The sequence below is a fragment of the Phalaenopsis equestris genome, unplaced genomic scaffold (genome assembly GCF_001263595.1).
Source record: "Phalaenopsis equestris unplaced genomic scaffold, ASM126359v1 Scaffold000002, whole genome shotgun sequence".
Taxonomy (NCBI): domain Eukaryota; kingdom Viridiplantae; phylum Streptophyta; class Magnoliopsida; order Asparagales; family Orchidaceae; genus Phalaenopsis; species Phalaenopsis equestris.
The window spans coordinates 20626034-20651099 of record NW_018164444.1 but is presented as its reverse complement, the minus strand read 5'-3'; the positions used below and the strand labels follow the sequence as shown (position 1 = coordinate 20651099).

Sequence of the window (25066 nt, the reverse complement as noted above, 5' to 3'; positions counted from 1 at the left end):
TATTTGTTCATTTCACCCTTCAAAAAAAAAAAAAAGAAAAGAAAAGAAAAGTAGGCTTTCATATTTTTTTTATTTAAGTTAAAATAGATTGAAAATAATATATTTCAAAATATTTTTTTTCGTCAGCAGACCGATCAGGTGGCGGTCAGACTGCAAGGTTGGAGGCGTGTGGGCCAAACACGGCAAGGTTGGAGGCGTCGGACGGCAAGCAATTGACGTGCAACCTACAAGCAACCGTTAGCCAAAGACAACAGTGGCGACGGACAGGGACAGCCTACTATGCTTTGTAAATAATATATTATATTTTAACGAATGCTATAATTCAAATTCGAGCAAATCAATCAAATTTTAAATTCATTCAAAATAAACTAATCTAACTTCAAATTTATTCATACTCCACATTGCATTTGTATTTCTTGATGCCAAAATCATAATTTTCTCATAACCCCACTAAATAATTACAACACCCCCCCCAACACAATTCACTCGACCAAACGGCCCCTAAACCTGAGTGATTGAAATCCCCACTTCTGACTTCCGAGTATAATTATAGCCTAAAAGTAATGCAAATGTTTACTTATATCCAAAATAAAGATTTTGATATACATAATCATTTTATTAAAATATGATTTATAGCTTAAACCAAGAACCAACTGCCGTAGGATAGTATAACTCAGAAACATGATGGAATCCACAAAAAAAAGACTGAAAATAAATAAAATAATTAGGCATCGTATTCGCCTTTCGCATACTTGTTTTCTTCATAAAAAATTGCGACCGCTTGATTTCCAGCGAACTTTCTTCCATGCAACCCTAATCGAGCTTTGGCCGATCCCTCGATGTCTGCATATTCTAAGAATACCTGAAGAGCCAAAGAGAAATTTGAATGGAACGATGTGGGTTAGATTAGAAATATATACTTTTGTTACATACCACCCAATTACTATGTATTAGCATATCTGACACTTTAAACTTTGTTATATATTTCTACCACCTAAATCTTTCATACTGCATCAAAGCTACCACTACATTCAACTTTTAAAAAGTGAAATAGACATTTGCGTGCATAAGGTGTCATTTGCACAATTACTCGGACATCTTACTGTTAGGTTACAGGTTTGAATCATGCATATTACTCTTTGGGTTCAACTTTTCTGAGAAAAAAGATAAGATGGCTTATATGTAAATATTGAGATTAGGAGGTAGACATGTAAATACATAAGAATTGAGTGGTATGTATGTAAACCTTTCTTAAATGTATAGATGAAACTAAATACAGGGCATAGCCCATTATGCTTGCTAAATGATGCTAAAATTTTAGTAAGAGAATTTCATTTAACAAGTTACACTGCTGGATGCTTAAAGAACAGCTATCTAAATTACAAACAATTATACCTTTTATGAAAAATAAAAAAAGATAAGGGCCTGTTTGACGCTGCTTAACCGCGATTCGCATGGTTTAGTTGGTGCGGCGCGGGCACATTTAATTAAACACGCACGATAAGCCGAACCACACACCCGGCCCTACATTTTCCGCATTACTTGGCAGAATTACCCTCGTGCACTCCCTTCCGCTTGGCCTCGTCCTGCAAGCGCTCTGTTTATGATTTTTTCTCCTCTTTCTCTTCATTCACCGACACCTGTGACTAGGGCTCTTACCAGCGTTTGCTTCCTTCCTCCTCCAATATCCTCTCCCCCTCATATCTTCTTCGTAATTAGCTCTACTAGTCTTATGATTGCATATAAAATTTTCTTTTTATGACTTTTACATACATAGCAGTGGTGGCATCCTTTTTTTTTCTCTATTTCAGTGGCTACAAGCCCAATTTTTGCTTGGTGCTTTGCGATTTAGCTGGTTTTCGTATGTTCGGTTTGTGGTCTTTGGTTGATACATACATGGCGCCGGTTCTATTATGTTGGTTTTGATTTTATTGGTATAAATACCTATCACCCCCAAAGGTTTTGGCATTTTTACTTCTTTCTTCCTCCGTTGATTTATGATATTTGAGTGAGAATTTGAGAAATAAATGCAATTTGGTGTTGGAGGTCTGAAATACAATCTTCGGACTGCTGTGTATTTTACTAATATGAATTGAGATCATATAAAAAAATTTGAAATTTGAGTTAGTTTGAGAAATGGATGATAGTTGCTTGTGAATTTGTAAACAAATGTTTCGGGTGTTCTGTATGTTGTGAATAAAGATTGAGAATTCATCACGAATTCTAATTTTTTAGTAAGAATTTGAAGAATGGTTGCAAGATAGTTAGCATACGTTAACAACAATGTTTCAGTTGCAGTGTATATCACGAATATGGATTGTGAATTTATCATGAATTTTGATTTTTGAGTAAGAATTTGAAAAATGGTTGTAATGTGATTTAGTATTTAGAACAACAATGTTTCGAGTGCCGTGTATATTTTGTTTTCATGTAAGAATGAATTAGGGTTAGTATATTTTGTTGTCTTGGGTTCTCTGCATATTTTGTTGTATGTTGCTTTGTAATAGCAATGCCATGCCCTTTTCTTTCATGGATGAAAAATGGTATATTTAGCGGTTTATATTTCATGGTTATTGGACTCCATAGTTAAGAAGCTTATGTGACATTGTGAGCTCTCTCTTGTTTGTATTTTGATTTTGGTGTTTCTCTTTTGCTTACAAAATCCGATCCCGCTCTTCAGTTGGTGTGGAGTTAGAGTGTTGTGGGGGTGGTGGTATGGGGTGTACTGTTGTGTGTTCTGTGAAAGAGTTAGTGTTGTAGTGCGGTGCTAGCGGTATGTGTTGTGGGGGTGGTGGTGGTGTGTGCTATGAGAGGGTTGAGGAGGTGATGGTGTGTGCCGTGGGGTTAGTTGTTTGGTGCATGGATGTGGTGTGGAGATGGTAGTGTGTGGTGTAAGGGGGTGGTAGTGATGATTAAAATATGACAATTCTATTTCTATTTGAGTTGTGGTAATTGTTTTTTGTGTTCAATATTTATGTTGTTTGACTCTTCCTATGGTAGTAATGCAATGGTTAAGACAAAAAAAAAAACTCAGTTCATCTGTTATGTGGGATAAAACAAACTAATATTTTACGACCTCTGCCTTAAGGAGGTAGAACTGAGAAATAGACCCGCAACTTATTTTAACGAAGGCTAATAAAATATTATTAAAAATTTCAAGAAAACTTCGGGAAGTGATTATGACAGGATGCAATTCAAAAACAAGTGGCATCAATTAATAAAAATAACTGAAAAAATTGAAATAAATTGAAATGAGGATCCACGGTCTTAGGTTAGAATCCAATAAAACAGACAATAAATGCTTCGAAAGAATGGTGGGCCGAGAGATTGGAGGTGAAAATAGATAAAACCTACATAATATATTTTTTTTTTCCTAAAATATATCAACATATTCATGTCCCTTTATGTTGCAAGTGGTGTCAGCTGCAAAAAAATTCAAATTCAGTTGTATTGACCATGAGCTGAAAGAGAAATTGGACACTATGTTTGGTGGACTCCGGGCAACGACAAATAATATATGAACCACTAGTGAACGAGGGTTTGAAGGCATAGTTGAAAACTTGGATGCCAAAAAAACAATTGACTTCAACAAAGGCCCTAGCACGAACCTAAATGATGTTGAATCCACTAGTAGGGCAAAGCGTCCGAGGGTGGAGAAAAAGAAAAAAGAAGGGGTTCTTTTCATTAGAAGCTGAATTTCGCAATTCATGGATTCATGCACCAATGACCCTGAGACATCAGAAAGAACTTCCATTTAGCAAGTTGTGCTAACTCTGAAAGTAACTCTAGAGACTTGTGAGAACATGGCGTTGTATATGTTCTACATGAAGCTTGAATTATTTATCACAACGACCCCTTATCGTAGGGTCAATTATTTACGTTACTTTTATGATAACAATGACACTTGAATTCCTTTATTTCTAGTTAGATTATTTGTATTTGTGTCAGATAAATATAATTCAATCGTTGTTTGATCTTTCAAAATCAGGAATGTGATATTTGGTATCCGAAAATGCTTAACAAGAGACACTCGTCCTTATGCGGTATCATCGAAAGAACATTTTGGGTGTGAAATAAAAAATGGGTCATATTGCACAATATATTGACATTCATTTTCGAAGCAAGTGCAAATTGTTGTGACAACAATAACTCTCTACAACTATATTTGGCAGCATCCCTCAAGCAATAAAATTGACTTCAGCAAGACCGATGAAGTTCATTTAAATATCGCATAGGACATTCTTTATAACAGGAGAAGTTAAATTACCTGAGAGTTGCATCCAGGATGATAGCGGTGCTAAAGAGATGATTGAATTGAGCGAGCGGATTACATACGTCATAGTTGGCTGCTGAATGGACCAATTGTATTTTTTTTTCTTATTGGTACTTTATTTGCGATGGATGGTTAAAACTTTTATCATTTGTTGTATCGATATTTTGTCCAATCATCTATATTTTGAATCTCAAATTTATTTCTCGCTCTTTTTCATATATTATCCCCCTCTTGATTGACAAAAGAGGTAACCGTGAACATAATATGTTATATAAATATTTATTGCTAGTTTATTTTTTGTTGTTTGGAGGTCAGCGATAAGACATTTAACCTTAAAAGATTTTTCTGGATGGCCTACATGTGAATATTGGTTCTTGTCACATATGAAATCCCAATGAAAGCAACCAAGTTTCTCTCATTTTTTCAGTGATGATTTTTTTAGGCTCTTCTGGATGATTTTTATCAGTGATAATGCATATGTGACACATACGAGCTTCACATTATTTGTTTTTGAAGACAACCAAGAATTTTTTTTATAAAATTTTTGTCTTTATGTAGTGACAGATTCGTTGGTTTATATGTTCTATGAGACTCCAGAATTTAGTAAAACTTGCATCGGTTAATTAGAATATTTTTTTTCGCTAATATTGCCCCTAAAGATTTGTGCTTTTTTGTTTTAAACCTTCTGAAAAGATGAGCTCGAGAACGACTTTCAATATCTCCAGAGCATTGTACTGCTGTTGTGGGCTACCATGCTTCCTGCTTTACTTTGCGACAACCATATAGTTACAGGAAACACTTTTATAAGTATCCAATAAGAAGACAAGAAAATTGTGACTTCTTTGGGTGGGCAGATGGGTTGGAGGAATCAACAGCTGATAGTGATTGGGCGTGGCGAGTTTTCTTAGAGAACGGCTTCTCTTGTGATATAAGCCAAGTGCATTTTAAAAACAAAGTTATCATTTTATTAATTATTATTTTAATACACCTTTTTTTTATTTTAATGGTAGTGTTACTCACAGTTATGTGAGATGTCTACTTTGATTTTGTAACGTTCAATCTAGTTATTTGCTTTTAAGTATGAAATATGCTAGTATGAACAGTTATGTTATAAACAACACTATAATACATGAGCATAAATGTCATTTGATCAAAAACAACTGCAACACAGTTGTTTCAAAACTGCAAAAAATAGACAGAATGTCAGCTTCTGCGCAGCAACTTCCTATCACAGCTACTGCGCGGTGCCTTTTTAATAAGCTGCAGCTACCCCAAACGGACCCTAAGTTGATTATTAATTAATCAAAGATACAATCCAGACAAAAAATATCAACAATCCACACATTTATTATTGACAAGTTGAAACTTCTATATATGCTAAAACTTTAATAAAAATATAATTATAAGCGAATGCAAGGCTAGAAAGATATGCTAAAAAATCATATCATATACTCATAATTTACGATATTCTCCCCATTATCTTCTTTTTATTCTTCATGTTTTTCAAAATATAAGCGATATGCATTGAATTAATGATGCAAAATAAATATTTATCTCTGAAAACATTCATACAACAAAGATTACAGCTATGACTTAAGGCAATCAATGTCTCCAAAATACAACGGGGGAATCAAAATAATGGGATGATTGAACAATTTTCTAGGGTTTATTCAGTTGTTTGAAGTAAGAAATTATTTTAGCACTGAAAGACCTATCATTTAGTTATATGTAAATAATATGAATCAATAGTGATAGCAAAATTATCTTTAAATATAATGATTTAACACAAAATAAATAGAAATAACATCATCAATTGCTAAAACATGCTCCTCTATGTAGAAGCAGCCATATGAAGCCCAAGCAACAGTAGAAAAATTAGAAGCTCCTTCTAAATAAAAGCAAACGTACCCTTCCAACTCCAGGTGTAGCTTCTCCATTAGGGCCTGGCCGAGGAATGACAACATTCACCAAAGTGCCTGAAAAATAGATAATTTTCAGTTCTTAGATGAAGGAAAAAAAAGAAAAGAGGCATTTACATAAATAGCCCACAATTCTTATGTATTTACAAACTCACACCTAAACTTTCATATTTACGCACATAACACTCAAATCTTTAATATCACATAAATAAAGAACTATTACTACTTTTTAAAAGTGAAAATTTAAAACATGAAAGTGCTATGTATGTAATCATGAAAGTTTAGGTGTGATATATGCAAATACATAAGAATTGTGGCAACATATATAAATTTCCCAGAAAAAAAAAAAAAAAACCCTATAAAAACAGATCTAATGGGCATCCTAACAGTAGATTTCTTCCACGAGTCAAGGGACGAAAAAAGCTGCCCATAATGGCTGGTGCAAAAATATACTAGTGAAACCAAAGAAGGAAGCATCAGAACTAAAATCATACCATATTTTTCACCCTCTCCCTTCATGTCATCCAGAATTTCTTCATATTCCTCATCGTCCTTCAATTCATCTGCACTAACCACCTGAGTTAAGCAGACAACCTTGGTTGGAAGGGATCCCACTTGTAACACAAGCCGCTGTCAGGACATAGGGATATATTAATAAGATCATGAACACATAAATTAATAATTTGCATCTACCGGACTCAACAAATGGTCCACTGCCTACATCATGATGCAGCTATCAATAGCAAAGACAGTTCTGCTTCGGTGTTGCATTTCTCGTGAAAGTTAATACTTTTATCCAGCCTAGTTGTTCTATTTTGTTGTATTAGCATAACATGTTTGGGTTAGTTTTCTAATAATTAATTACTGGGGTCCATAGGATTAGTTAGTAGTGATTTATAATCCCGGCCAAAAGGTTATGCATATTCTGTCATTTAGTAGAACTGAGAAAGCTGCTGCTGCTTTATTTCTTGTTGCTCACTCCGCTGCTTATTCTGGGGGAAGTAAAAATTGGTTTGCAACACATGTAACATGTAAAAAGCATTTACGCATACCATACAATTCTTATTTATTTACATATCTAACACGTAAACATTCATAATAACATGCATACCACTCAAATTTTTAAACTCACATAAAAAATACCATTATCAATATCTTCTTAAAAGTGCGTGCATCTTTTCATGCATATGTTGTGTAAACATAAGTCCAAAATTCTATGTAATTTCAAAGACATAAAGCCAAACATTAGAATAGTTGGGACATCCCCAGAGTTTCTCTTGGATCTGTGATGTCTACTATTATTCATTCCTTTGAATTCCTTAAAATAATTGTTCATATTTTGAGTCATTCCCATTTGATTGTCTCATGTCCAATCGTGAAAACCTAAACTTTGAAATCTTGATGGCAAAACCACCTTATCTTAATCGAGAGTTTTCTTAAGTGGCCCCCAGTCATTTAAGATGTAATTAACTATAGGGGTTTGCCTCTATAGAGAACCTGGAAACCAGATAAAATAAACTCTATCTAATTTTTTATGTTAGGTAAAGGAACTTGTTGGTCTTTTTATAAAATATTTCGCAGACCAGAATGAATGTCACAAATTCTTTAGTCTAGGTGATTGAATCTCTATTACAAGTGATATATTTATTCTTCGAGATAAGTATATTACTTGTAGTATTGTATTCAATCATCTAAACTATTTAAAATGTGAGACCCGTTTGGTCTCACCTATTTTAAAATTAAAATGTTACTTTTAAAAATAAAAAAGGGTTATATTCATATTTAAATTATTTTCAAAATCACAAAATCACCACTTTTTCAAATCACGGAGTTAAAAACGGCCGACAACATGTAAGATTAAAAATTAAAAAATATATATATTTCCCAAATCAAAATCCCGTGCCGTCGCATTATCCTCATTGTACCCACATTCTTTACCTTGTACTCATCCCATTTCTAATCATGTTATACCGAGACACAACCAAAAATAATAATAATAATAAAATAAAAATGAAATACCTAATACCCACATAGCCCATGCCCTTCTCACGTCTTCCCCTAAGCCATCCTTACGCGAGCTCTCCCCCGCAGCCAAAACTCCCTAGTAGTCTTCTTTCTTGTTGTTTCCACAAAACCTCTCGCCACTACTCTCCTCACACTTGCACTCAACCAGAATCTTATTTTGTGTGCAAAAGTCCAAATCTATTCGGTCCCCTAACACTGGAATCCCTCTTCGTCTCTCCAGACATTCAAACCTGTTGTGCCTTCACTCCAGCCAACTCTCACTCCATCATCCTCCAGCTTAGATCATAATCTGCTTACCCACCAACGACGCTATTCAAACCCATAGCAGCTTGATCCCACCTCCACCACATGCACGCGTGCAGAAATCTATCTCAATCTCCCAATTCATCTGACTTTGAACACCCCCTTATAGTTTTTTCTTTCTATCACATGAATGCCCCAAGCCACCGGTCCAAGCACTCCTATCTATTTCCCATCACAGCTAACACCGTACACTGGAATCCCTCTTCATCTCTCCAAACATTCAAACCTGTTGCGCCTTCGCTCCAGCCAACTCTCACTCCATCATCCTCCAGCTTAGATCACAATCTGCTTACCCACCAACGACGCTATTCAAACCCATAGCAACTTGATCCCACCTCCACCTCATGCACGTGTGCAGAAATCAATCACGATCTCCCAATTCATCCGACTTTGAACACCCCCTTATAGTTTTTTTCTTTCTATCGCATGAATGCCCCAAGCCACTGGTCCAAGCTCTCCTATCTATTTCCCATCACAGCTAACACCGTTCCTCTGCATCTACCCACACCAGAATGCTCACACCCCTCTACCCTAAATGCCCAAAAAAACCAGAAATAGAAACCCAAAACCAATTCGCAGTTGCTCCAAACAGCCACTTTTCTCAGGATCGTCATCCGCAACCCAATTCTGGTGCCTAGTCACGGCCAAGCCCTAACCCACATTACACTTGCCCGTCATTGGCCAAACTTTCACCTTTCATTTTCAATGTCTATCTACACAAGAATCACAGGCCAGCAGACCTTTCCTTGCATGGAAACACCTATGCCATCCTTCCTCTGCCTAAAAAAACCCCAAGCACTAAACCTTCTCTCACGACCACTCTTACACCGACATCAACCCAAATCCACCACCCCATCATTTCTTTCTCTTTTTCTCTCTTTAAACAGAGAAAATTCAAACTCAGCACCTCCCTCCCACACACACATACTCAATTTTATTTCTACAAACAAAGACAAAAGATAGCTAAACGAGAATCAAAATTAGAAACAAAAAATTTAGAAACACAAATATATTATTGTATCATCTCAAAGGTCTGTCATTTCATTGCACTGAACTTGTCGGCCAAGTACATAAGTATACCAAGAAAAAATTAAGTAAACGTTAGCATTGTTCCAAAGCAGCGAAAGATATACGTTTATATTAAGTACCCGTTCGCATTGTTCCAATGCGGCTGAGAAATCTGTTTATCTCAAGTACCAATTCACATTATTCCTATACGGGGAAAAATTCTATGTTTCTCTTGCACGGGTATGTGAAAGTCTATTCATGCTTTATAAGGGGTAGGTTAGAAGACAAACTACCACAGTGTGGCAAAACACCTACTACACGTGCCTTACAAGCTCCCAACATCCCCTACATAGCAGAAATTTCGGAAGGCCGCCAAACTTTTAGGTGAACAAACTTGCAACAAGCAAAACTCAAAATAACACCTGCACTTAATAACACGGCATATATATATATATATATATATATATATATATATAAACAAAAAAAAACTTTAAATGCAACAAGTCTTATGAAAAGAATTGCAAGGACCAGGATTAAACAAATAAATATAAAAATGGACAACAAAAGACTCGATAGCTCATCAATGAGCACGATAAGAATCTCAATTGAGCATTCAAACTATTCTGTAGGGCTGCAAAGAATTCAGTTGCTCTTCAACAATTTTAAATGAAGCCTCATTGAAATTCAAAATTCAGTAAACTCTGAACTAAATAGAAATAAATGTCATATTTTGAATGCACAATCAGAACACAAAATGTCTTTCTCGTCATTGGATCCTCAACACGCACATACAGTGGGCAAGAAATAAAATATAAGGCGAAAAAAATGAAATATTTGTGCGCACACTGACAGAAAAAATAATTTGCACAAATAATCCTAATTTTTACTAATTTTGTGTTGCACAAATTTCATAAGGTAATTATCAATTTTAATACACCATCTTGAAATTTGTGAGAGTTATTTTCAACGCATGCGCACAACAAAAGGCAACTAATAAAAAGGACTTAAAATACATCATACAAGTGCATTGAATTTAATGCAAATGCATCTTATAGGTGCTTCAAAATTAGTACACATTATTAAAATTAAGCCTGCATCTGCTCTAATGAATATGCTAAATCATAATTATATAGTCTAAGATTGTCGCATGGGTTGATCATAAATTTAAAGTAAAATATGATCAGTTTCTAGAAGTGCACGAGTATCTTAAATTGTATAAAACTTCTACTTTCAAAAATCGAATTCAAATTCATTAAAATATGAGTGTTCTTGAGCAGGTTGTTTTGTCCATAAGGCAAGAACATAACTCACACTTCAGTCTGTCCGGTTCTTCCTAATAGAGATTGGAGTTGATAAGATTGACTAGTAATTGAATATTAATCTCATTAAAAACTAAAGCTCTTCATTAACAAAAAATTATTAAATAATACTCTTAATATTACTTACTATATTCTCCGAAATACAATTATATGCTCGACTCACAAATCTAATCCTCTACACAAATGATAAGAGCTGACAAGGTTTGCATTGCAATGCATGTGTTATGAGGGTGCCTAGCCTAAGGACAAATTTGTCTTTAATACGTTTAAGCTTAAGGACAGTTTAATATTTATTATAATTATTATTAATCGGTATAAATATGTTGGTTATGTCTTAGGTTTATATATGAGATTGAGTTTTGAGTCTTAGATTTAGAATTAGGGAGAGATTTCCGAACCCTTGAATTGTAGGATTTGGGAGAGATCGTTTATCTCCCGAATTATAGGTGTTTATCTTTGTGCTCTTGTTGAGTTGTCTGAATTATTGTAATAAAATTAGAGTTTGCCCTAATTTCTGTGGAAATACGTTTCGATTTTAACATCGGATCGCATCAAATTTGTATCAAAGCAATCAATTTTTGGAATATCAACAAAAAAATCCCAATGAACAGGGATTAAACTCATTATGCCCTAATTGAAGATCTTCGTGTCTAAAGCCATGAGCAACAACCGCATCACTTACGACAACTGCATCGTTTACGAGATCCTCATACAGTCGCGATAAGGGTTGCGAGGTCCGGAGGCTTTGTTGTACCTATCGAATCGCGGTGTACGGAGCTGAAATTTTCATTTTCCTGTTCCTCTCGCGCCACATACATGATACAGCCGCGATCAGAGCCTAAGTCCATTTTCTGCGCAACGGAATCGTAGAATTTAGGGACCCATTCTCTCGTACAGTCGTGATCAGAGTAGCTGGGAAGGCTTCGCGTGAAGAATCGCGGCTTACAGAACCCGAAACTCCTTTTTCACGGGCGCAACTTGTGTGATTGCATGCAGAAGCTGGGATCACATGCAGAAGACCGAATCTCAACGTGTAAAAGAGAGGCAACGACAGGATCACTGCTTACCGAGGCCCGGATCACTATGCGTAGACAGAATCACTTGCAGCACATCCTCCGCCAGCGAAGTCATCTGGGCTCACAATGAGCGTGACTATATGACAACAACAATGTCTCACAGTAATCGTATTTCCGGTATGCAGGGTATAAAAAAAAATTTCTTTGAGATCAAGAATTTTTTTGAAATAGATGGCAGCAAAGAAATTAGATGATCTAGATAAGAAATTGGAGGAAAAGATAAGTCAAATAAAATTTGGGATGGAAGAAAGGTTCGTCGCCATAGAAAAGAGGTTCTATAGAAGAACCGATTGGAGGATCAATTCGAGAGCATGGGTGAAATTCAAGAGATGTTAAAGAGGCTCATTAAGATGTAATCCAACCTGTTGATAGCTCAATTTGCTAACCCTATATAAATGTTGACTAGAGAATCTGTAGCAAAATCAAAAGGAAAAGAGATCTAAGGTTAGGAACACGAGGAGGAAAACATCTACCATCACGAAACTCCTCTCAGGGCCTCCTATTAAGGGTGAATAAGAGATTTCTGATGGAGGTTGTTGGGCCAAAACATGAAAAAGATTATAGCAGAGGTTTGGAGGAGCACGAAGACGGGAGAGAAGCAGGGACGGTATATGGGTGCAGTTGAAGAAAAGAGTTTTAACCTCGATACATGGGGGGAAATAACGGCGAAAGAAGATGTTGGGCTGAAGAAAGTTGAAGATGTCGATCTTCGAGGGCGAAATGATACTTCGCGGTGAATGGGTCAGATGGGGAGGAGAAACACATAGCGGCGGGATTGTGTTTGGAGGAAAAAACATTAGCCTGGTTTCAATTGAGGGATGCTAGATACCTGATTGGTTCATGGGAAGAATTTAACGATTATTAGTTCGAACCTTTCTGAGCCATTCGAGAATGAGACCTATATGAGCAATTTTGTCTTGACTAAGGAGGGTATGGTAATGGAATATAGAGAGAGATTTGAGCTGTTGTCGGCACAACTGTGGGGGATTTCTGAAGCAAGTATGCAGGGGAATTTCATGAAGAGCTTACAAATACAATAATTCAAATAATCAAAATCAATACACAAATCTCGTTGATGGCAACCTTGATAATATCAATTGAAAGAATCCACTTATAAATCAAGCTCTAAAGTTACAAATACAATAATTCAATTATTCGAATGATGTCAAGATTAATATAAAATTTCAACCGGACGAGTCTACTTTCAAAATAAAATTTCATACTAAAAATATAAGTTACTCAATCTCAAAATCATAAAGGGCAATTTATGATCCAATTATCTATGCTTGAAAGTAGAGTTGACAAGGTCAACAGCACAATTTCTTTTTAATGAAATAAAATCATATATTAATTATGAATACAATCCTCTACACGCAAAGTGTAAAGTGTAAAGTTAGCAAGGCTTAAACTAAGCAATTAATTTTTTTTAAAAAAAATCTTAAATAAAATCTCTAATGATGACCGTGTTGATTGAAAATCTCTCAATCGAAGAGGTTTCTATTTTCAAAATGCCTAAAAATCTTTTTAAAAAATCATTTCAAATTTAAAATCCGAATATTTAAAATACATTAAGCAATCAACGCCTAAAGATTAATCTTAATAAAAATTATTCCTCCATTATCAAGAGTGGTAATTAACCATAGCGGCTTACACCTATGAAAACGCCAAATCATAAAATAAAGTTGAAAGCTTTGGGTATTGTCTTATCTATAATTGTAATCTACCTCTAAAAAATTGACCCGGATTCATAACAAAATTCTCTCTCATCATCATTTCAAGGGAGGATAGGGTGCAAATATTTTGAACCCACACACATCAAATAAGAAAATCATATATATTCAGTATTTTCTAACAAACCTTTCAAAAATGGTAACATATTTGCTGCATTCCATTTGGGTACATTGATGATGATCCATCTTTTGTCAGAGAGACCTTATTGTAGATTGAAATATTCTTTGTGAGTTTTCCATTTTGCTTTGTAAACAAAATCTTGATTTTGATCTTATAGATTTAAATAGCATCACAAACTTTAGATTAATCGTATTCTGAATTTTCTTTATTGAATGAAGAAATATGAAATTTTAAAATCGGAAAAGAACCATAGATTCATATTCATCCCAAATATTGACTGTGGGATCAGTTTGTTGAGATTTGGTGCAAAGTAAATAGCCCAATATTCATCTTCCCTTCAAGAAAGCATAGAACAATTTTGACCCTACCTTTAGGTAAGTTTTTGCACTCAAATAATATATTGAATATATGTTTTATATTTCTCCTATTAGAGTTGGGTTGTTGAGACAGGCCCCAAATAAACAAAAACCAAAGGAACAAGGGTATCTTTGTGCTCCACGAGAAGAAAAGATGAGTTAGTGATAGGATGCACAGAGAATAAATGATGGAAATGAGACTGCAAAAATGAAAACTACAACTGTGAAAATTAGACGGAATCTGAAGTCTTTACATTGAAAGCTTGCAAATTCTAAGTAATAGAACGATGAAGGATAAAGCTTCTTGAAATGATATGAAAAAAAGCCTAATGCTCTGGTATCATAACAAGCATTGAAAATAATTAATGGGTAATTCATTTCAACATTTATGTGGTATTTATATAAGCTTCGGGAGAGCTTCAAACTTTGAATAAGAAGCAAACAAAATCCAGAAAGAAAAATTTAATAATCCACAAATTGATGAGTTATCAGAATTATACTAATTATAATTGTCCAATGATTGATTAAGTGGTAAACATTATCTCACATATCACTAGGGCGGCATGAACTAAGGAGGGCGATGGACAATTGGGAAACGAGGAACAATGATTGAGGGGGTATTAATAAAGGCAAAATTGATAAGAGATTAAGGTTTTCATAAAAATGTCCGCATGAGATTATAAATCAAATTAAAATGATTTGACTCATAGGAAAAAAAAATGTTGGGAAAAAGAAAGAAAGAGGGGATATGAAAGGATTGAATCCAAGTACTAACTGATTACATAGATTAAATACCAGGTAAAATAAAATGCACAGGCCAAGCTTAAGGCAGGAAGCCAAGGACAAAATAGATAGTAGAAAGTTAACAAAGACTCAGAAAAAGATGCCCCGATTCCTGAGGAATGGCTACACACTGGACCATTACAATAAATCCATTAGAAGAAGCAGAGTGCAAGTCACTTGCTTATCCTTTCAAAAACAAACGAGCTACTAGAGACTTGTTCTTGCAATCAAATTGAAATAAGCAAAAAGGAACTTCAGACAGCCATAACAGTAAGGTTATACGTTCATAACAATGCCGTCCAACATGACCTTTGCACCATTATATATTCACAACCAAATAATGCAGCACTATGAAGTTATCCAATATTAGCTGTTCATAATACAATATTTAAACTCATGTTATGCATTTTGAAAGTTGTGCCTCACCTGAATTGCTACCTGTTGTTGTGCCTGCAACAAAATATTTTCTTGCTCTGGTCTGGGTTGAGCAATTCCCTGGTTTGCACGTCGGACCGTAAGTGTTTTATCACCCATCTTTATACCATTAAGAGCAGCACATGCAATGTCCGTGACCGAAAGATCTTGGTAGACACAAAAAGCATAGCCCTTCGAATTACCAGTTTCCCTGTCCTTGACCAAATCAAAACCTCGAAGGGCTCCAAATGATTCGAGCAACTCTCGCACCTGCGCTTCCGTGAAGTAGTATGGGAGTCCACCAACAAAAATACGATCTGGCTCCTCAAGGCCAGAAGCAGATCCCAACAACAGCTCAACAGCAGCAAGATTAAGATTTGGATTAGGCTGGCTTGAGCCGAGTGCAGCAGCCAAAGGAGCATTGTAGTCACTCGGCCTTCGAACCTTTACTGGTGCCCCCTATGGTCAAGATAATTTTTAGGGGGCATATAATGAAGAAGCATGAGTCTTTGGTGATTGTTGGGGTGGGCAGAGTGGGGTGGGTTTGTTGGGGAGAGCGGAATGCACAAACCTCAAATATGATGCCATCCAAAGCCATGGCATTACTTGCTTCCTCAACAGACCTCATTTCCACAAAAGCAAACTTTTTCTCATAGTTTATATAAACATTAACAACAGCATCACCTGCAACAATTACCATGACTAGGTTATTATTGTTAGCATCAAAAATCCAAATTTACAAAATCGTGGAATATGAGCACTCGCCAGGCCCTGCTGTGTTTCCGCCAATAGCAGACATTACTTGACTAAAAAAGCTTGCAACTGACTGCAAAAAATATGGAATGTTAAAATGAAGTGGCATGAAATAAGACAGATAAGAAAGCATTCTTGCACAAAATGTTACATAACAAATCTTTTTTGAAGTTCAAATCATTTATCAATGAAATAGGGAATCATTGGGAGAGAGAACTACAATTATTATGAAAATGTAAAACCAAATAGAATCAATATGTAATTAATCAATTACTGGACAAAAAATGCACTTCAATGTGTCAATGCATCATTAAAAATGAATCAGTCCTAAAATATAATGACAATTAGATATAATTTCAGTGTCTAGGTCTATTGATGGAGACCACAAAAAAGATTAAAAAAATTCAAATAGTTAATGAAGAAATAAAATACAAAGATGCGGGATCAGTAGCAGAAGTGAACATTGAGGTGATTCATTAAAATCATGATTTGTACAGAAGAGAAAATTTTGGTATAGAGAACAAAGAGCGAAAATGAAGAAAAGGAGTGCAGACATTAGAAGGACAGCCAGACAGGCATGAATTCCAGGTAGTCCCAATATAAGGTCTGTGCCAGATAGGGGGGAAGATAACATCAAAGAAAAAGCAAATGCTCTACTCAGTATTGAGCCATCCTTAAAAAAAATAAATGAGACGTGTCTCAGAAAAAAAGTGAAGAAGGGATCACTGCTTCGCAAAGAAAAATAAATTAGAGCTTTTAGAAGAAAAAAACTATTTATTTGACAATAAAATCGACAAAAACTCTCAGCTCTAATTTTGCATTACAGATTAATGGCCACGCCAGACAAGAGTATTGGTCTATTTGGTGCGGCTTGATCAATGGTTCCAATTTAAATGGTTGATCAAACTAGGCAAGATCTATTTGGATTAATGGTCATGTTAAGCCTATTTGCATTGGGTTCGATTCAGATTGTACCAGCCTAGTGTTTGGGAATTATTCAATGGGTGAGCTTTGGAGGAAGATTAACTAGGAGATCTTTGCTTTCTTTTAACAACACAAGGCCTAAAATGAGTGCATGAAAGAAGGTCAAATGGAATGAGACTTGATTTTAAAGTAAAAGAGAATCTACATATAATAGATTAATGCACAAAATGGATGAGGATGGGATTTAAGGTGTGTTTTAGGCTTTTGACTGGACACTTTCTTGAGGATATTTAAAACTAAGTAGCTAGAAGAGAGTTTGATTAATGTAAAAGAGAATCTACATATAATAGATTAATGCACAAAATGGATGAGGATGGGATTTAAGGTATGTTTTAGGCTTTTGACTGGACACTTTCTTGAGGATATTTAAAACTAAGTAGCTAGAAGAGAGTTTGATTTAGAGAATCGTTGGGTGATGGTCAGTATTTCCAATTTTAAGAGGAGCTAAAAAAGATTATGTGAAGTGTAGTTACAAAGGTGGTAGGGAAGGATTAAAAAGACCCATCTTCATGGAGTCTCAGGAGAGAGAATTTAGAAGAATTTTTAGATAAGGCTTGAAAGAAAAAAGAATGGTTTAAGGTGGAGACAATTAAAGCTAGGCAATGAAATAACCTGTCAAAAATATTCCCATGCCTATGATCAATAGGCATCTGATACCGGCAAGGTATATGAGTAGAATTTCAACAGAACAACAAGCAAGAATTGCTGAGAAGAATTCTGAAAGCAAAGAACAGCAAAAGGAATATTACTGATGTAAAGGAAGCACAAGAATACACATGATAAGACACCTCCTGGGCTGCCAATTCTAGGATACAACTGCAAGGAAGATGAACAAGTAGCCCAACCATCCTAGAAGAGAGAAACTCGCAATTTTAAACCCACAAAAAAAAACAATAACAACTCAAAAACCCAAAATCTAGCTCCCCAATACACAAAACACCACCAATTTATATGCAGTAAGGCCCCCCTTATTTCCTAATAGAAAAACACAAAAAGAGATAGAACTAACATAAAAATTGAACTTTAACAAAATGTGAACAGCAGTAGTACTGACGCTCCAACGTCATTCTCCCGAAATTGGAGAAGATTCGACCTGGATCTCCAATTCTGACTCAGAGACATTGAAAATGATTTTAATCCCCAAGTAGGTCAAGGACGGTGATCCAAGCATCTGCTTTAGCTAATAGGCCAAGATTGGTGATTGACGTGGGAGTTTCCCGAGTAGCGGTACTGTAGCTGCTACAGTATTGCGGTCCAATTTGATTACATGCCTTGTCTAGCCCTTCCGTTGCTAGTACTTTCCTTGCCTGCCTACTTCCTTTTCCATCACCTTTTTATTTATATTCCCTACCTATTATATCTACTATTTTTCATTATATAAAAACGTAAGCTTTTTGAGCATTTTGAATGTCTCTGTGTCTATATATGGGTGTAAGCCCTGCATGTCTATTGGAGGGAAGTGCTGCCGAGTTGCTGCGGTCTTCTTGAGCTGGTTGTCAGGCATGCAAGCACTGGTTAATTTGTTCATGGTCTCATGGGCATGTGGCCTTCTTGTAATGTTGCGTGTTGGCAGCTTGGCATCGGGACCCTTGTAATGCGTTGCAGATGTTTGTTTTGCTTAGGGTCGGTTTTTGTCTTTCAGATTTTCAGATTTCTGTCCAAGCCAACCGTCAAAGTTGTTTTCCCTTCTAGGGCAGTATCTAAAGGCAAGGCGATGCTCCAGCTGTAATGACCACAAGGCGATCTTCTCCTAAGGTTCGGCGGGTGCTCCAACTATAACTCGTTCTGGCGGGGATATTTAGCCTTCCCAATTTCCACTGCCACTCTTTCTGCAGACGTCTTTGCTTTCAACCCCCTTCCAGCAGCTGCATAGACCTTCCAAGCCTCTTCCCCCTAACTGTTGATTCCCGATGTTGTCCTGCCCCCAACACCAAATTTTGTTGTCGTCTAGCCCCCAACACAGACACTTACTACTGTCTATTCCACTGCCACCTCCCCTATTCCCTTCTACGCCGTCGTCCCCACTTACTATCAGCCTCCTCCCTGCAGGCCGCCCTCACTCCATCATTCGATGTCGCAACCCGGGTCTGTGAACCACCTTCCAACACAACCGCCGCTTTCGTCCCTCCCTTGAGGGCCTACTACTCTCTTTTAGAGAGTCATTTTTTGCTTTGTGTTGTTTCTTTTCTTGTTTTGTTGTGTTATTGTTGTACGTGTTATTTACATGTTTGTGTTATGTTCAAGATTTGTCGTTACAATTTTGAATTCAACAATAAAATTTTGTCGTTTGGTCATGGTTTGTGTTAACTCTGTTATCATTTGGTATCAGAGCTAGTCTAAATCTATCCTAGGGATCTATAGAGTCTGCCACTTTTTTCTTCTCTCCCACTCTTTTTTTCTTTCTTTCCCTCTATTTTTTTTTTCTTTTTTTCTTCTTTTCTTCTTTTCTTTTTTCTTTCTTCTTCAGCAAATCTCAAAACTTCAACAATGCTCCCGAAACAATACCTGTCAAACCCCACCTGAGATGAAATACAACAAGATATATGTTGTCTGCAACATAACTAGCAGAAATGGATGAAGGGGGCCAAGAGGGGATTAACCTCGATCTAAATCTAGAAAATCGAAGGAGAGCAAGAGACTATGATCTAAATCACTTCCATAGGGAGGACTTTAGTGATGTAGAAGAATGACCACGAAGCTTCAAAATCTAGTAACAAAAGAGGCCTAGAGAATAACCAGCATTCAAAGAACAAAAAAATTTGAAGATGAAGCGGGAGATCCAGTGTCAGTTCCTACCAACTTACAGTAGACAGAAAGTTTAGACTCTAGCTTCAAAAGTGGAGACCACATCGTCAGGAGAACAACACATCTTATAGGCAATGCTCAATCTCAAAATCCTACAGTTAGATTACATTCAGGAGAAAACCAAAGACGACCCTGTCACGGGAAAAACTGATTTAAAATGGAGAACAATTGTAACCAATATGTATCACAAAATTTGTCACAACCATGAAGTGTTGCAAGTGTCACGAATTTGGGCATATTGAATCAGGTTGTACAACCGAAAAAGTGATCTGCTTCACTGCTCAAGGCATCAAAAATTTGGGTAATGACATCATAGACATTGAAGACTGTGAGGACATAAAGGAAGAGGGCCAGCTTCTAGTTGAGGAGGAAAAGATGCACATAGTTCCAACTAAGCCTGTGGGAGAGATTCTAATTGACTTCATGGTAAGTGTCTAAGATATTTTTGAGTTCGACGAACTAACACTATAGACATAGCAACCCCAGATAAGAGAAATTTAGACCATTTAGATCTATTGACTCATTCATGAGTTGCCCCTATTGAGAGATATTCATTCTGTCAGAAAAGTGGCCCTTTTGTGCATGTCTAGAAAATTGCATAAAGTTATTTAGATATAGATTCAGTTCAACATGGTCATCATTAGATGTCCAAATATGAGGGGTGAAACCCAGCCTTGAAATTTATCATAGGAGCTTAATGAGGAAAGAAATTCATCAATGGGATCTAGGTTCTATCAATGGAGAAGAGGCTTCTCTTGAGTGGAGTGGTCGCCGGTAAGAGTGGTACAGCTTGACATAAATTTCACCATAAAGTTGGTTTCTCCTCATCTATTGGTTTATCAGTTAAATTCTGCTGAGTGTGAGAAGTGGAAGAAGAATATTTCAGAGTTAAGGGCTCAAGGGTTGCATTACGAAAACCTACATATATATGCATCACCAGCTAATGATGTGCCAAAAGAGGATGCATATTTATTCTATCATAACGTGTTGTGAAATGACAACACCTAATGATCGACTTCCCAAAGAATTACAATATCTCTGCTACCACCAACATGATAAACTTCTAGCACTTTCCTTGTCTACCTCCTTCCTTTCTCATCACCCCTTCTATTTATATTCTCTAGCTATTATATCTACTATTCCTCATTATATATAGGTGATATTTGCTTTGGTTAAGGTTTAGTTTTTATCTTCCAGATTTTCAAATTTCTATCCAAGCCAGCCGTCGACGTTATTTTCCCTTCTAGGGTTGTATCCGAAGGCGAGGAATTGCTCCAACTGTAACTCGCCCGAAATGGAGATCTTCTCCAAAGCTTTGAGAGATGCTCCAACTATAACTCAATCCCGCGAGGATACTTATCCTTCCTCAATTCCCATCGCTACTCTCCCATATACCCCACAAGTCTCTTCCAACCCCTCTTCTTGTTGCCATCCAACAATCCAACCGCCCCCAACCACCGCACAGGCCTTTCGGCCCCCATTCCTCCTGTTTTCCTTACTTCCAGCCACCTTTCAGCAGCCGCAACAGCCTTCCGAATCTCTTCCTATTGCTAGTCAGGCCCCTGTGCGTCGGTTCATACTACTGTCCAACCCCCGACATTAACTTTTGTTGTTGTCCAGCCCCCGACACCGACTCCTGTCGCTGTACAATCCACCAGCCTCCACCCAACTGGCTCCACTCCATCATCCGGCCCCGCAGTCCAGGGATGTCAACCACCTATCAGCATGACCGCCACTTCCGTCAATCCCTTCCGGGCCTGCCACTCTCTAGAGATACATTTTTTTGTGTTTTTTTATGTTTCTTTTCTTGTTTTACTACGTCGTCGTTCTTGCGTGTTATTTACATGTTTGTGTAATATTGAGGATTCGTCATAGTAGTTTTGAAATCAAAAATAAAATTTATCGTTCGGTTGTGGTTTGGGTTAACTCAGGTATCAATGATATTGCAAGATTCCTCATTTCAATGAGAACTGAGTCATGTTTAATATAAATCGAATTTCAACATATCGTTCCAAGGAGAGGTTTTACAATCATGATGTAAACCAGCGATATACATTTCAATTTTTTGTTTACACCTTGATCATATCACGCATTTTCCATTGTTGGAGGACGGTTTTCAGTAGTTTCCCGAAGGAATTTCATATTTCCCCATCTACGAGTGTTGGATCTTCAAGGTTTTCATGTTGATTGCTACAAGCAGGAAAAAACATATACTAATATGTGGTCATCATGGGCCAATCAAATATAAGATATAATGTATGTGTCAGAGATAATGAACATAGTCGGCCAAAATGTGTCAGCATATTTTTCAACCTCAATGGAGGTTGCTTCACTAGAAATAAGACCGCATGAAGTTTGATAAGAATCATATACTTCACTAGTGATAGAAGAAACCCTTCTAATTATTTGAATGTTGTTCGCAATGAGAGCTCCAACAGATCATGCTGTCAAACGTCAAAACAAGAACATTTCACTCTAGGTACTCCAACGCATTTCTCCTCATCATACGAGCTATCAAATATAGGTATCCACAATGATTCTAACATCGAAACTTCAAACCCATTTAACTTGAGGATTCTTGAAAAAATGATTTTCATCTTCTTCCTTAAGAATTTTATGTTCTTGATCTACCTCATGTTCTTCTAATTTTCATTGTTCGAGAGCAGCTTCTTTCTTGAAGATGTTGGATCTCCTCTTGTAAACCTTCAATAATGAGTTCTTGATTGTGCTTGCAACATTTCTTTTGGCGGCATGCTATTTCGTTGCGAAGTTGTAGAGGAAAGGAAGGAGGATGGAGCAACACACTCGTGAAGAATCAAGAAAATAGAAATTGCCTCCCGCTAAATTCTGCTTTCAGAAGGAAAAATCAAGAAGATAGCAGACTTGTCCATTCCAAGAACCTGAAACCAAACTAACAGCAATCCAAAAATCACAGTAACTTGCGCTAGAATTTGCTAGGATACCAATTTGAAGCAGCAAGTGTAGGAACAAGAAAGGAAACGCTCATGCAAAAGCAGAATTTTGAAATTCACATAAGCCCGTGCCTGAACAGCACATGATAAAATCCATAAATCTGGATTCCTGGGATCGGAGCACAGCGACCAAAGGAACAAACAAGCAAGAACAACTAAGACAGAAGAAGAAAACAAGAAAGCAGAAGGCACGTAAAATCAAAATGCTTTCATCAAACCGAAAATCTATTCATGAAACCTTCTTAGAGATTCTTGGACTGAGGTTTAGTAGCCCTTTGAGAAGGCTAAAGGATCTTGGCAAGAATTGAGATCAAGAAGCCAAAGTTGTGAAGCCACAATGATACCAACAAGGTATATTAGAGTAGAATTTCAGCTGAATAGCAGTCAAGAATTATTGAAAAGAATTTTGGAGGCAAAGATTGATGTAAATGAAGAACAATAATACACACGGCAAGACAACACTTTGACTACCAACTCAAGGATATAGCTGCAAGGAAGATGAAGGGTAGCCCAACCTTCCGAGAAAGAAACTCACAATTCTAAAACCCAAAATCTGCCCCTATACACAAAACATCTCCTATTTATAAGTACTAAGGCACCCATTATTACAAGTTTGCCATCCAAATAGAAAAACCCATATAAAAATAGAACTAAAACATAAAAATTAAACTTTAACATAATGTGGGCAGGGGTAGTATTAACGCTCCGCATCAGTGTCGAACCTGGACACACCTCTAAGCATATGTCTGACACCTTTAAAATTGTGGTTGAGATGTGTTTTACTCCAAAATAAGAGTCAAGACATGACCAGCACGACAATAACGCAAAAATTTTCTTGTTCATCAGTCATCATTATTTCAATTCAGTATGACAAGCTGAAACCACATTTTGGCTGCATTCTTATGCATTTTTGTTAGCTTATTCTCATATCATCCCATCAAGCCTCAATGAACCTCGATGAGACAGTGACACCTAATTCATTTGTTATTGCATGTCATGTTTGGCTTGCAAGTGACCTTCATCTCATCAAGCTACCAAGCAGCTACTACTCTATTCCTTTGCCAAGCCTATTGCTCAGTCGTTGAAGCTCATTCCACAAATGCTCTCCAACTTTGATGTAATGACAACTTTAAACTGTCATTTTGACTCTAATCTTATTCATTTTTTGTTCATCTATTCTTGTCTCTTCGCATCGAGTCTCAACAAGCCACTAAATGGCTACTCATTTTAGCAAAAGCTTATTACCCCTCTGATATTTCTCATACCACAGACACTTTCCAACTTTCTTGTGGTGATTTGTTAGAACCCTTGTTTCAGCTCATACCTTCTTTATTTTAATTCATTTGTTCTGACCTCTTCGTGTAAAACCCACAGTACCCTAATTCATTTGCTATCTCATCTTCTATTTACCTTGCATATGATTTTTCATCTCATCCAACCGCAAAATTGTCACTCCTCTGCCAAGCTTGTTCCTGTTTCGAAGCCTGTTGCTCCATTTCTCACCCCAAAATACACCAACATCTTTGTGATGCCTTTTTGGAGAACTTTCATTGAACTTAATGGCATTTTTTCCTCTCTTATGCTCATATGTGAAGTTAACTTTCCTCTTACTAATCATAATTTTAAATATGCAGTTATTTCTTGAACTTTTTTTCTTGTTTTCTCAAATTAGAGATTATTTTATCTTTAATCTAAATCAAATGTTTATATTTTATTCTTAAGTTCTCCCTATTTTTTTCTTTTGATAATTTCAATGATAAGGATTTAAGGTTAATAATGGAAAAATATTGATATTAGTTTTTCAAATACGCATTCTATAGAATTGTTTTTTTATAGGTATTTCTTGTCGATGTCTTCATGTCATTGACGGCCGTTTTTTTTTTTTTAAACCTTGGTGATTTGAAAATTTTTTATTTAATTTAACTTTATAACTTCATATAACTTTATGATTTGAAAAAAGTAATAATTTTGTGATTTTGAAAATAATTGAAATATGAACATAACCCCTTTTTTTATTTTTAAAAGTAACATTTTAATTTAAAATAGGTGAGACCAAACGGGTCTCACATTTTAAATAGTTTAGACGAGTGAACACGATACTACAAGTAAAACACTTATCTCGAAGGATAAATATCACTTGTAATATGGATTCAATCACCTAGACTAAAGAATTTGTGACATCCGTTTTGATCTACGAAATATTTTATAAATAAAAAGGCCAACAA

The 25066-nt window shown here is 36.3% G+C and overlaps 1 protein-coding gene across 7 annotated transcripts in view; it reads right to left on the bottom strand.

Annotated features, from left to right (window-relative positions):
* Nucleotides 1-459: 459 nt before the first annotated feature.
* Nucleotides 460-25066, bottom strand: part of LOC110024290 (splicing factor U2af large subunit B-like) — a 48564-nt gene continuing 23957 nt past the window's right edge. For 3 of the 7 annotated variants that reach the window (XM_020724188.1, XM_020724197.1, XM_020724204.1), the window contains 6 exons: nt 16093-16153; nt 15899-16011; nt 15340-15786; nt 6687-6822; nt 6182-6249; nt 460-862 (listed from right to left, as the gene is read on the bottom strand). In XM_020724188.1, coding sequence (XP_020579847.1) covers nt 725-862; nt 6182-6249; nt 6687-6822; nt 15340-15786; nt 15899-16011; nt 16093-16153 — 963 coding nt within the window. In that variant the 3' untranslated portion in view covers nt 460-724. Of the gene's footprint in view, nt 863-6181; nt 6250-6686; nt 6823-15339; nt 15787-15898; nt 16012-16092; nt 16154-22500; nt 22845-25066 lie in introns of those variants that run through there. The other 4 variants (XM_020724172.1, XM_020724179.1, XM_020724213.1 and 1 more) reach the window with 3 other exon arrangements.